Raw genomic sequence first — 14,176 nt, 5'->3', positions numbered from 1 at the left:
ATTTACCACCCATTCACTTAGTTTGGAAATATCCCTTCGGACCTCTCCACAATCTCATTTTGTTTTAACAACCCTGCACAATATTGTCAGCAGTACCTCACTGCTCACTCATAACTCTAGATCAGGGCTCAGCAAACATTTTTAGCAGAGGGCTGGTCAAGTGTCCCTCAAGCCTTGTGGGGGGCTGGACTATATTTTGGGGGGGAAATGAACGAATTCCTATGCCCCACAAATAACCCAGAGATGCTTTTTAAATAAAAGCACACATTCTACTCATGTAAAAACACCAAACAGGCCCCACAAATAACCCAGAGATGCATTTTAAATAAAGGGACACATTCTACTGGACCATCTGCGGGCCGGATTTAGAAGGCGATTGGGCCAGATCCAGCCCCCAGGCCTTAGTTTGCCTACCCATGTTCTAGATCATTTATGGATAAGTTGAAAAGCACCTTTCTCATCTATAGCCAACTTTGCCAATGGTGATGGATTATGGGAGTTGTATTCCAACCACATCTGGGGTCCAAGATTGAAGAACTCTGATCTACATAACAACACACTGGAAACAGCAGAAGTGTGTGAGAACGTATTAAAAATGATTGCCAGTTATTGCAGTAGTGAATGGCCACTGGACCTGCCATGTAAACATTTTGAGTTTTATATTGAAAGGCCAAAGATATACATATTGCACTTCAAGGCCTTTTGGACATGTGTTTCTTGACAGCTGTGTGTTTCTAAAACTCTACCAATTGTAGCCAGTATGTACACATCTGATGATGTGGACTTTACTTCATGAAAGCATATGCTGTAATACTTTGTCTTTACAGTGGTGCCTCGCAAGACGAAATTAATTCGTTCCGCGAGTTCTGTCGTCTTGCGATTTTTTCCGTCTTGCGAAGCACGGTGTTGGGAAAGTTTTGGAAAAGCTTCAAAAATCACCAAAGTCTTTAAAAACCTCAAAAAAGGCTACCACACCGTGTTCTATGAGTTGCTCCTCGAAGTCAAGTCGCAACTGTATTAACGGTGTTAAGAAAAAGGAAACAAACTTGCAAGACGTTTCCGTCTTGCGAAGCAAGCCCATAGGGAAAATCATCTTGCGAAGCAGCTCAAAAAACAAAAAACCCTTTCTTCTAGCGAGTTTTTTGTCTTGCGAGGCATTCGTCTTGCGAGGTACCACTGTATGGTGTTGTTCCAAGGCATATTCTCTCTCTCTCTCTCTGTGTGCGTGTGTTTTAAAAATTCCTTGATAGTCAAATTTATTGCACTTGCGTAGTAGGATTTATTCCAGGCATAGGCAAACTCGGCCCTCCAGATGTTTTAGGACTACAGCTCCCATCATTCCTAGCTAACAGGACCAGTGGTCAGGGATGATGGGAGTTGTAGTCCCAAAACATCTGAAGGGCCGAGTTTGCCTATGCCTTGATTATTCTGTAGGATGTCTTTCTAAGCTCTTCACCAATGGAGGAAGTGTTGCAATTTCCCCAAGCCTTTCGTTCTACTGCTTGTGGTAATTCTGATGTGCTCCCCTGAGCAGGAAGAAATCTAGTGGGTGTTCTCTTCCCCCCCTCTTAATAACTTTTGTCTTTTAAGAACTAGCTTAGCCAGGAATCCAGAATGGAAATCACTGTATACGCCTTGCGTTTACTATGTCAAGGGTGATAAGCACATTATCTATTAGCCGCTGTACTCCCTTTGTGCCGGCGGTAGCCAATATACTGTTTTTGACCACAGCTCCTATTATCCCTGACCATTGGCCGTGTTGCCTGAGGCTGTTGAGAGTTGTAGTTCAGAACATCTGGGTGTTGCTAGGTTGGCGACAGCTTGCATAGACAATACTGAGCTAGATGGACCAGTCTCTGTATAGGACAGCTTTCTATGTTCTATTTTCTAGCCCATTAACACATGCACACCTCCTGAAGTGCACCACTTTGGCTATCCTTTCTTCATGGCTGCCTACTTTTCACTGTTTTTGCTAACAGCATACAAGGTTTACACACACACTGAACAGTATTTGCTGCAAGTGGTCCATGCTGAGTGGATGGATAGTTGCAGCAGACTGGAAAAACTGGTGCCAACTTTGCCATATGCCTCAAAACCCAAAGAGAAGCTGCAGTTACACACTCACTTTTATCTTATTAAATTGTTTATCCCATCCTTTTTCCTATGAGCCCTGGGGCATATGTGAATCTCCCCCATTTTATCTTTACAACAATCCAGTGAAGTAGTTCAAAACAATGGTTTTGTAGCCCTGGGAAGTTTATGACTGAGTGAGCATTGAACTCAAGCCTTTTAGCTCGTCATCTGACACGCCATGCAAATGATTTTGCCATACTGGCCTTTAATTGTTCCCACCAAGAAGGGGTTGCAAATGGTTATTGGGAATTTACCCAGATGATTGCAAATAGGCAGGGATTGGACCACAGTTAACCTGCAGTCCTTACACTGTGCAGGCCTAGGCTAAGTACATTTTATAAACAGTGACATATACATAATTTTAAATTAATAAAAGTATTTTTTTTAAAGCTCCGAGAAGCAAAAGTGTCTAAGTGGCATTTTTTGTACCGTGACAGTTTTGTAATTGTTGCTTATGTGATTTTGTTTGCAAACTATGCATAATAGTCATACCTCGGGTTGAAAACGTGATCTTTGCAGGAAGCATGTTCGCAACCTAAAGCACCGCGTCTTCGCACGCGCGTGACGCGATTCTGCGCATGCACGTGACATCATTTTGTGCTTCGGCGCATGGACGAGCACCAAAACCCGGAAGTAACCCATTCCAGTACTTCTGGGTTCGGCGCAGTCCACAACCCGAAAACACGCAACCTGCAGCGTTCGTAACCTGAGGTATGACTGTAGTAAATATTTAATATTTGTTTCTGCAGTCTGTGGATAAGGCAATCCTGATTGTGCTGTGATCTTCTCTAGTGGCACCAAGCATGTGGATTGTTCTTTCTTCGGGCATGAACTATGGGGTATTTGCACCAGCAGTTGAATACACCATTGCTGCTAGTTCTGATTTTTCTTGGTCACTTGATGGTATTTTACTCTTGATTTTATTGTTGATTGTTTACATTGGATAGGATATTATTATGGCTTTTTTAAAATTGTGGGGCATTTCTTTTTGTAATCAAAAAGCTGTTTTAAAAATAAATAAGCAAGCAAGCAAACAAACCTAAAAATATGAAAACACTCACGTTTTTGAGATTAATAGAAATGATGAATGCAGTTCCATTGTATTTTTCAGCGTTCACATACAAAAGTTGAAGCTGTGAAGTAAAACCCTATGGGCCCCAATCCATTGCTGAATAGAAAGTGTGTGATAATACTGGTAATCTGTTACAGTGTGTATAGACCTATTTCTCCATCCCTCCCAAAAGGTGATCAGGCCTGTGAGATCAGGCATTGTTGTGTGGTGGTGTGCCCAGATTGCATAGAAGTGGAGCTCACACAGAACATAGCCTCAGAAGTGCTTCTTAGAAGTACAGTGGTACCTCGCAAGACGAAATTAATTCGTTCTGCGAGTTTTTTCTTCTTGCGAGTTTTTTGTCTTGCGAAGCACGGTTTCCCATAGGAATGCAATGAAAATCAATCAATGCATTCCTATGGAAACCGCCTTCAGACCAGGTCCGGGGACAGTCTGTCCCCCGACCTCTTCTGAAGGCTGGGGGGGGGGGGACAAGGGCTTTTCTTCCCACCGCCAGCCTTCAGAAGGCTGTTCTGAAGGCTGGCGGTGGGAAGAAAAGCCCTTCTCCCCACCTCCCGCCCCGCAAGCTCCGGGCTTTTAAAATGCTGGGGGTCGGCAGCGAAGGCTTCCCTGCCGCCCGCCAGCATTTTAAGATCGCCTGGGACAGCGGACAGCGGGGAAGGCAGGCGGGGGGGAGCAAAGACTTTTGGCCCCCCGCCGGCCTTCAGAAGAGGTCCTGGACCTCTTCTGAAGGCCGGCGGGGGGCAAAAGTCTTTGCTCCCGACCGCCAGCATTTTAAAAGAGGTCCCTGGAGATTTCCCTATGGGCTTTCTTCTGGCGAGTTTTCCGTCTTGTGAGGCATTCGTCTTGCGGGGTACCACTGTACTGACCCCTGTGACTCAAGTCCTTCCTGAAAGGGGTGGTTCTGTTCATTTGTTCTTGGTGCTGTCTGTCTGTCTGTGTTGGTTGTTGAGTGTATCTGCTCTAGGCCATGGGTAGGCAAACTAAGGCCCGGGGGCAGGATCCGGCCCAGTCGCCTTCTAAATCCGGCCCACGGACAGTCTGGGGATCAGCATGTTTTTACATGAGTAGAATGTGTCCTTTTATTTAAAATGCATCTCTGGGTTATTTGTGGGGCCCACCTGGTGTTTTTACATGAGTAGAAGGTGTCCTTTTATTTAAAATGCACCTCTGGGTTATTTGTGGGGCATAGGAATTCGTTCTCCCCCCCCCCCACCCCAAAAAAAAATATAGTCCAGCCCACCACAAGGTCTGAGGGACAGTGGACCGGCCCCCTGCTGAAAAGGTTTGCTGACCCCTTCGTCTAGGCACAACACTTTAGGGAGGATGTTCCATAGCCAGGGCCCCACCTCTGAACAAGGCCCTCTCCTTTGTAGCTGCAGAGTTATACAGTGGTACCTTGGGTTACAGACGCTTCAAGTTACAGACGCTTCAGGTTACAGACTCTGCTAACCCAGAAATAGTACCTCGAGTTAAGAACTTTGCTTCAGGATGAGAACAGAAATCGCACGGTGGCAGTGAGGCAGCAGCAGCAGGAGGCCCCATTAGTTAAAGTGGTGCTTCAGGTTAAGAACAGTTTCAGGTTAAGAACGGACCTTCGGAACAAATTAAGTTCTTAACCCGAGGTACCACTGTACTATGGAACTAGCTCCCACCGAAGGCAGCGATTTGTCACCAGCTTGGATGGCTTTAAAATAGTATTAGCCAAATTCATGAAGGAGTGGGCTGCCAGAAGCCGCAGGAGGGGAGAGTAGCTCTTGCGCTTGAATCCCGCTTGCTGGTTTCCCAGAGGCCACTGTTCAGCCACTGTGAGAATAGAAAGCTGGACTAGGTGGGCCCATTGGCCTGATCTAGCAGGCTGTTCTTAACGTTCTTACATGCGATTCTTCTAATGTGGAAGGCACTTGATGCAGGGCCTTGACAGAAGATCTTAGGACATGGACGGGCTTGAATGGGAAGAGACTCTCTCCTTCAGATTTGTTACTATCTGGCACCTTGAGTGCTGGTAAAGGCAGCTCACAATTTTAATAATGATACATTTGTGTTGCGAGTAGTGGAATGCTGTGGAAATTTTCACAATGGCCATATTGTAGGCTCAGCTGGATTTTTAGTACTTTACTATTGTATTCTTGATTCACATCATTTGACAATTGTTTAATCTTACTGTATCATTTTCTGATTTGAACAAACCAAGGTGCTCCTGTTGCTGCTACCAGGAGACCTGTTTCCACAAATATCTCTTTTCAGCTGGAGAATGTAACCTTCATTCACTATCAGCCCAATATATTTTGCTCCTTGAGGTCAAGAATAAATGATGTATTTCCCCCTTGCAGCAAGGACCAACACTTTAAAAAGCCTTGCAGCCCCATTCAGATACTTTATCCCCTGTTTGTGGTGTCATCTGAAGTAGATTGCTTCATCCTGCCGCATGGCCAGCCTATCTCTCAGTTCAGTGTTAGAAATTCAGATATATAAGCTAATCGCCAAATTACTCCTTATACCTGGGTTACGGTCACCATGACAGAATGCCTAGGCACCTTTTTGCGGTGGAATTTATTATCATTATTATTTATTTCTTTTCTATAACGCTTTATATTTTAAGGGGGGGATATCTCAGATGGGTTTAAAGCACATTGATACATCAAATAAAACAATCCAGAATAAAACAAATTCAAGCTCCAAGGAAAATATTTCAGATCCTTCTCTTAAGTGACATTTTGCTTTTCCAGTATTTATTTACCTACTTAATTTATATACCTGCCCTATAGCAGAAGTATTCTAGGAAGCCCATATGGTGTAGTGGTTAGAGTGTTGGACTAGGACCTGGGAGAACAGGGTTCAAATCCCCACTCTGTAAAGAAGCTCATTGGGTGACCTTGGAACAGTCACAGCCTCTTAACAGGATCATTATAGGGATTAACTGAGGAGGAGGGAGAACCATGTATGTGAGATATAAATGCATGTATGTGAGATATAAATGCACTAAATAAGCTCTTCTGCTGACCTGCTTAAGAAAGCTGGAGGGGCCAGCCAGATGGAGATGTCCATTGCCAACCTGGCATCCAGAGATCTCCACGTGGTCACAGTTGGACCCGCGCCAGGAGCAAAACGCGCCTGGCTAGTTTCTAACACTGCCTCCATTTGTTCAGTATTTTAGTGTGGTGCACTCACAGTGTGGAAAGCCGTGTTAAGTGGATTCAGCCAAGATGTGCAGATTGCACTGGTTGGACATTCATATCACACACACACACACACACACACACACACACACACACACACCTCTTCCAAACAGCAGCCTCACTTTTTTGCCTTTGCCAACTCTTTGTGATGTTGTGGGTGGGGCATCTGCTGCAAGAAGGAAAGGAAAGAAACTACTACCCATTGGGTCATGGTGTTGATCTTTCTTTGCTTTGCCCTTTAGCAAAGCGGGGCGGGGAATCCTGCAGGAATACAGAGGCGTCTCTAAGGTTCCTTCTAGCTCTGTAGTTCTGTGTTAAGTAGAGTTTGGCTCAACTCTTGCTGTAGTAGTAAACTGATGACTTGCACTGAGCTGCTTCAGGCTGCAGATGAAGTCTCGTTGGATTATTTGCTTTTCCATACCTCAAAGTGTAGTCCTTTTGGGGAATAGCATGCTGGTGAAAAGCACAGACTAATGTTCTTTTTCTGGTCCTCAAATTTTGTGGAGGATTTGTACAGGCACAAATTCAGTAAGGGAAGCCCCTTATATTTTTTTCACACCATGGTGAGAATGAAGCATATAATATTTAGTAGGGTGTATTTTTTTTACCCCAACTGTAATGAAGGTAGATGATTTAGTGATGTTACTGTGTCATGCATTTTTCTGGTTTTATATTGTAAACCACCCTGTGATCCTTGAATGAAGGGGCGACATAGGAATTCAATAAATAAATAAATTTAATTCTTAAAAGTTAAATTTAAATTTAAAAATCTTTACCTCTCACAGATGATTCATTAGTCACTGATATCTAAGGCAAAAAGCATAGATTGGATTGTTAATTGTTGCATTTTCATACTATGTGGTGAGTGCTTTGGGGCCAATTTTAGGGGTAAAAAATGGGAGTGCAGCTATTAAGTAATGGTGACGATTACGCGGTGAAATACAGTAAACTATGCATGGAAAGGTCTTGTAAATTGTTTAGAGATTTTATTACAATCACATCATGTATAAATTTTGTTAAATAGATAAAATAAAGATGTTTGTGAAAATAACATGCACAATGCATTACATTCGCTTGCCAAAATGGGTCTAGTAGGCTTAATTGTATACAAAACTGTGTATATTAGGAAAATGCACACTAAAATGGTGATACATTTTCATGAGGATAGATAAAATGTATGAAAAGATGTAAAAATAGGGTAAATTAAAACTTAAGATTGGTAAAATAAGAAACCAACATTGAGAGATTTGCCCATCCCTCTTAGTACCTTGGTAGCCCCGTGGACAAAGGAGATTTTTGAGCAGGCTATTAAAAGGTTTGCAGTATTTTGGGTTCCCCAACAATCATTATGTTTTGGGTTTAAAATTTCCTAGAAAGCTATATTCATTCACTGTGCAGGCTTTATAGAAAAATACCAGGCACTAAGTGAGGGATTGTAGGTAATTTGCAAAAGTAATACTGTGCAGAGTTTGAGCTTGTGATTGCATGCATCGCATGTGTACATCCTCCTAGCAGGTCCTCCATTTGCAGTATGGGGGCAGCACACTGTAAGGAAGGACTCACATGCAATCTCTACCTAAAGTATCATGTTTTTTGGAAGACAACACAACCAAACAAACACTGTCTCTCTTGTGTTTTGCCAGTAGCTTCCCAGTTGCTATTAATGTTAGTTAAGTGCCGACTCTCCCTCCTGAATGAAGATATTTGTAGTGTGATCCAATTTTGCACATGACTCTGTAAATGACCCACTTGTGTGCCAGGCTGCATGGGCTGAAAGTAGTTCTGAAGCAAATTGTAAGGAGCATGGAAGTTCCTTCTCCTTATGTATACCAGCCATATAAGCTCTTTTTAGTGCAGCTGTGCTGGTTTTCATTTGGTTTCTTTCTTTTCATTTGTAGATGAGCAGTGTTGATGTTTTATTTCTGTTTTGTAAACTACCTGATAATTTTTGCAGTGGTAAGTGGCATGAATATATATTTAAATAAAACAAACAAATATATTCGATCTGTCTAGGGGAAACTGAGATGGTTGTGGGAAATTTTAAGAGCCTCAGTGATTTGGTCAATAACCCGTTGTAGGATATTTTAGAACTGGAAAAGATGACATGAAAGGCAACCAAAATGACCAAGAGTCATAAGAAATGCACATAAGTACACCCATAAACAATTGTAAACAGTGCTTTGAAAAGGCTGTGAAATTCAAGATGTAGTTGATGTTTCTTATGCAGAGCACAGAGGTATAGAATTGAGTTGTGTAATTGGTGAGAATTACATCATTTTACCTTACCTCGTTTCATTTGGATGAGTGTATATTTGCATTAAATTTTGCCGTATATTTGTGTTCTGAGCTTACTGTGTTATGCCATTCACCTGCTTCTGAAGCGCCAGCACAATTCTGACTTTCTTAGCAGATGCCCGCTCGGCTTCCCTGTAACTGTCACCAGCACTTGACAACTCTTTGATTTGTAGTATTCCACTTCACTTCTTCTGTGCTCTGTTTTTCCTAGTAGTTTCATCTTTGGAAAACAGACTACAACACTTCAGAGAACATTACCTATTGTGTGTTGCTCTCAAGTCATTTTAAATATAGAAACTCAGGGATTATCATTTCCCACTCTCTTCCCTACATACAAGAGATAAGGAATTTGTGGTGAGCACACTTGTTTCCTCCCTTTGCTCTAGGGGTAGGGGACCTCTGGCCCGCAGACAAGTGTTCACCTGCTGGGTAGTCCAATTTTGCCCACAAGGCCATTTCTTCAAAACTACACCCAACTGTCAGCTGCTGCCACTGACTGATGGGCAGGGGAAGGTTCAGTCCTGCTGGGATTTGCCTTACCAGTGTCCCCATATGGGATGCACTGATGAAGTAGACCCCTGCAGAGACCAAAATTCAGTCCTCCACTCATCAGCTGGTGAGCAGAGTGTTTAATCCTGCTGTGCCAGCTTCTCCAGTTTCCTTGTCAGATGTTGAGGGGAGATGAAGATCCAGCCCACCAGGCCGAAAAGTTTCCCTACTTTTGCTTTGCTCTCTTTCACCGGTACAAAAATTCCCTCCCTCTCGTTTTCAGCATTAATTCTGTCAGTACCAGTTGGTTGCACCAGTTGGTTGCAAATTGAAGATAAAGACAGCCATGGTGTTAACCTTGGTGTGATGAACACTGAAAAAGGAAAAGAGAATTTGTTCAGAAGGGGGGGTTTGAGCCTGCCTTGTGCTCCTTATTTTGACTGTGGATAAGAAGGCCACTGAGATTGCATATTTAAAATGATTCTATCTTATCTGGACAGCCATTGTTGATTATTTGTCCCAGTTGGTTTTGTTGCAACCTGAAATCTGTTTTGCACCTAGCAGACCAGACTATTAATCCTCCCTTAATTCTTCCTTATCTCCATTTTAAGACTGACAAATTACTTACCGTATTTTTTGCACCATAACACTCACCTTTTCCCTCCTAGAAAGTAAGGGGAAATGTCTGTGCGTGTTATGGAGCGAATGCCTACGGATGGCGGGGGGATCTGCTGCAGTCGTGAGCAGAGGATCCATGGTTCCCCTTCCTTCCCTCCTCCGTGGCCCGCTTTGAAACAGCAAAGCGGGAGAAGAGCCGCTGAGTGGGGAGGAGAGAGGGACAGAGAGCCTGCTTCTTTAAAGGAGCAAAGCGGGAGGGGAGAGGAGCCTTCTCCTCTTATAACCCTCTTCTGCATTATTAACAGCATCCTTCTCCACCCACCCCACGCGTGTTCCTTGTCCCTTGAGTGCTTTTCCTTCCCACCCCACTTAAAACGTGGTTACAAAGCACGGATCCACATGGATCTTCAGGATTTTTGCACTGGGTCACCCCAAATTCACCATCAGATCACATAGCATATCCATGGCTACAGCTTGCACCAAAAAAATCACGCACCCACTGTTGTCTGGGGCCGCAGTGGTGCAAAAACGTGGTTACAAAGCATGGATCCACATGGATCCTCAGGATTTTTGCATTGGGCTACCCCAAACTCATCATCAGATCACATGTCTGTGGCCACAGCATGAACCACAAAAATCATACATCCGCTGTTTCATTTAGAATATTTTTTTTCTTGTTTTCCTCCTCTAAAAACTATGTGCGTGTTATGGTCGGGTGCGTGTTATAGAGCGAAAAATACGGTACTTTGGGACTTTCATTCCACCCTCCATTTTCTCACCTGCCCCCTTTTCTGTTTTGCTTAACATCTCACCTGTTCTGGAAACTTACTTACTTACTGTAACTTACTTACTACTTTTCAACGTGGGCATTACCCTAGTGAGGCTTTTGCATTCTGCATTGTCTTCAGTGTTGGAAAAATAATAAAAATGGATGAGCAAGCTTTGAATGTTGCCTCTGCTGCTTTCTTGCTATTTACTCCTCATTTCTTCTCCCCGGCTTTCCTTTTTTGGGATCTGTGCCAGGCACTTGTACTCTCTCTTCTAGTCTTGTTTCCTTTCTTTTTAATTCCTTCCAATTATCCTCTTAAATTGGGGTCCCTAAACATAGTGAACCCAATAGCACCCCCCCACCTATTTCCCCCTCTCCATTTTTCTTGCTCTTATTATTCTCTGAAGCCAGCTATTTGACCACTTCCCCCAAATTCCTCCCTTTCTTCCCCCTCCCAATTGTCTAACTGGCTGTTGTTACCTGCATTCCCACCCTCTCTGACAAGTAAATACAAGATCAACTAAACCACTAGCTTACTGAAACACCAGCAAAGAATGTATTTTGACTAGTGTGCAGCATTCCAGGCTGTTCTTTGGTTGACTTTCTTAGCAAAGACTTCCAAGCTAATAATAATAATAATAATAATAATAATAATAATAATAATAATAATAATTCATTTATTTATACCCCACCCATCTGGCTGGGTTTCCCCAGCCACTCTGGGCGGCTTCCAACAAAATATTAAAAACAATACAGTGTCAGACCTTAAAAACTTCCCTAAACAGTTGTCTTTTAAAAAGTAAAATAGTTGTTTATTGCCTTGACATCTGCTGGGAGGGCGTTCCACAGGGCAGGCGCCGCTACCGAGAAGGCCCTCTGCCTGGTTCTCTGTAACCTCACTTCTCGCAGCGAGGGAACCGCCAGAAGGCCCTTGGGGCTGGACCTCAGTGTCCGGGCTGGATGATGGGGGTGGAGACGCTCCTTCAGGTATACAGGACCCAGGCCATTTAGGGATTTAAAGGTCAGCACCAACACTCTGAATTGCGCTCGGAAATGTACTGGGAGCCAATAAATATCTTTCAGAACCAGTGTTATATGGTCTTGGGGGCGGCTCCCAGTCACCAGTCTAGCTGTCGCATTCTGGATTAATTGCAGTTTCTGAGTCACCTTCAAAGGTAGCCCCACATAGAGCGCATTGCAGTAGTCCAAATAATTTTGGTTGCTCCAGCACAAATTTCATGAAGCAATATGCGAACCTCTTTAAGATTATAGAATCTTAGAGCTGGAAGGGACCCAAGGGAGTCCAGCCCCCTGCAATGCAGGAATCTCAGCTAAAGCATCCATGACAGATGGCCATCCAACCTCTGCTTAAAAACATCCAAGGAAGGAGAGTCCACCACCTTTCGTGTCAGTCTGTTCTACTGCCGAACAGCTCTTATTATCAGAAGCTTTTGCTAAATGTTTAGTTGGAATCTCTTTTCTTGTAACTTGAAGCCATTGCCTCGAGTTCTACCCTCCAGGGTGGGAGAAAACAAGCATTCTAGTTTGAAAGCAGTTCTAAAACGTTATAAAAATGCTTATGCGGTTTTTTGAAAGTTAAAACATGAGGGATAAATAGCTCCTGTGCAAGGCTGGTTTCCCAAAGGATAGGGCAGTTGTGATATTTTTCCAGGTCTGTATCAGGCTGTCCATCTCAGCACCTTTTCAGATCTGCCTGCGTGGGTATTGCTCCGTTCTGCCACTAGGTGCCGCTGTAGTTTGCTCCTGGTTCATATGCGGAGAGAGAGAGAGAGAGAGACTCTATGAACAAAGGAAAAGATGTTAATTTCTTTTATAAATCCTTAATAATTAACCCCACCTAAGGTGTAAAATCACATTTTAGCATACGTCTGATTTTAGTGCTGGAAGGTTGAGCTACCTAGATTCTAAGGTAGATGAGAACCTGCGCTGTCTTCTTTTTCTAGAATCTACCTGGTCCAGCAGTGTAAATGGAGAAATAGTAAGATAGCCTCTTAATAGTTATGGCATAAGTAAACTTTGTTAAGCTTTTCCAAGTAAGAATATAACAAGCGCCTTGATAAGAAGTGCCTTGATGCATCAGCTCATCTTGTTTCACATTCTTTGTAAGAATCCTAGCCACCCTGCAGGTGCAAGGTGGTTGACAGGAAATTGGTTGGTAGTCCACTGTTGGGATTATAGTATGGCTTTTGTTACACCCTGATCTGTAACGCTGTTCAGACCATGCAGTTTTCCCTGTATGTAGGAGCGTGAGCATCCTGTTTTAATATTTTGGCTCTCTGTGGATTAGGTAAAGGTAAAGGTACCCCTGCCCGTACGGGCCAGTCGTGTCCGACTCTGGGGTTGCGCGCCCATCTCGCTTTAGAGGTCGGGGGCCAGCGCTGTCCGGAGACACTTCCGGGTCACGTGGCCAGCGTGACGAAGCTGCTCTGGCGAGCCTGCACCAGCGCAGCACACGGAAACGCCGTTTACCTTCCCGCTATAAAGCGGTACCTATTTATCTACTTGCACTTAAGAGTGCTTTTGAACTGCTAGGTGGGCAGGAGCTGGGACCGAACGACGGGAGCTCACCCCGCTGCGGGGATTCGAACCGCCGACCATACGATCAGCAAGTTCTAGGCGCTGAGGTTTTACCCACAGCGCCACCCACGTCTGTGGATTAGTTAACACTTTCGTCTTTCTCTTGAATTTGCGCTTACGTCTAGCATTTAGAACCTAGTTGCTTATTTGTTTTTAAACTCCCTCCCCTTCTTGTTTGTAGTTCCCAGAGAGCTGGTAGAACTTCATTTGAAACTGATGAGGAAGATCGGAAAATCCGTCACAGCAGATCGCTGGGAAAAATACTTGATCAAGGTAGGTTGTTCTTACATTGAATGCTTTGAAACTCTACTACTGGGTGATATATGATGTTGGGAATCCCCAATACCATGGCCAGAAATAGGAGGTGTCTGTGCCAATTTTTGTTTTTGTATTGTTTAATATTAGATAAAGTGTGCAGGTGTAATCACTACCATCCAGAAATAATTTTAAGGAATTTCCAGAGCACACAAAAATCAACGTCCTTCTAATACAATTCATTTAAATGATTGTTATAAAAGGCTTCTGGGTCTTCCAGTTTTTCATATTTGGTCTCTGGGGCAGCATGTTTTTGTTCCCACCCCTGCCAATGCCTGGTGGTAAAGCCTATCAGGCAGGTGGGAACCTTTAATAGGGCCTTCTCGGTGGTGGCCCCGCAATTATTGTAGTCAGTTCTTTCTAAGGTTGGGCAGGTCTCATCCATCACATCCTTTAAATGGGACTAAACACAGATTGGATGACCATGTGTCAGGGATTCTTTAGTTGTGATTCCAGTATTGCAGCGGGTTGGACTAGGTGAGCCTTGGGGTCCCTTCCAGCTTTACGGTACTATGATTCTATGACTGTTATTTCCTCTTATTACTAGGGCTCTTGCTGTCTGTATCCGGCTGAATTTTATTGTTTCTGTTTCATCTCTCTACTGGTGTTTAAATTTTAGTATTGTTTCTGAATGGATTCTAAAGTGTGTTTTTTGTGTTTGAATTTGTATTTTTATATGTGTTGTGAACCGCTTTGTAGCGCGTGTTC

The 14,176-nt window shown here is 43.5% G+C and overlaps 1 protein-coding gene across 2 annotated transcripts in view; it reads left to right on the top strand.

Annotated features, from left to right (window-relative positions):
• The window catches only part of RSF1 (remodeling and spacing factor 1), a 46,813-nt gene that overhangs the window by 3,945 nt on the left and 28,692 nt on the right, over positions 1–14,176 (top strand). For both annotated transcript variants that reach the window (XM_053385133.1, XM_053385132.1), the window contains exon 2: positions 13,335–13,426. In XM_053385133.1, coding sequence (XP_053241108.1) covers positions 13,335–13,426 — 92 coding nt within the window. The remainder of the gene's footprint in view (positions 1–13,334; positions 13,427–14,176) is intronic.

This window comes from Podarcis raffonei, chromosome 4 (assembly GCF_027172205.1).
Source record: "Podarcis raffonei isolate rPodRaf1 chromosome 4, rPodRaf1.pri, whole genome shotgun sequence".
Lineage (NCBI taxonomy): Eukaryota > Metazoa > Chordata > Lepidosauria > Squamata > Lacertidae > Podarcis > Podarcis raffonei.
The sequence above is the reverse complement of the archived record's forward strand: the minus strand, read 5'-3'. Positions and strand labels throughout refer to the sequence as shown.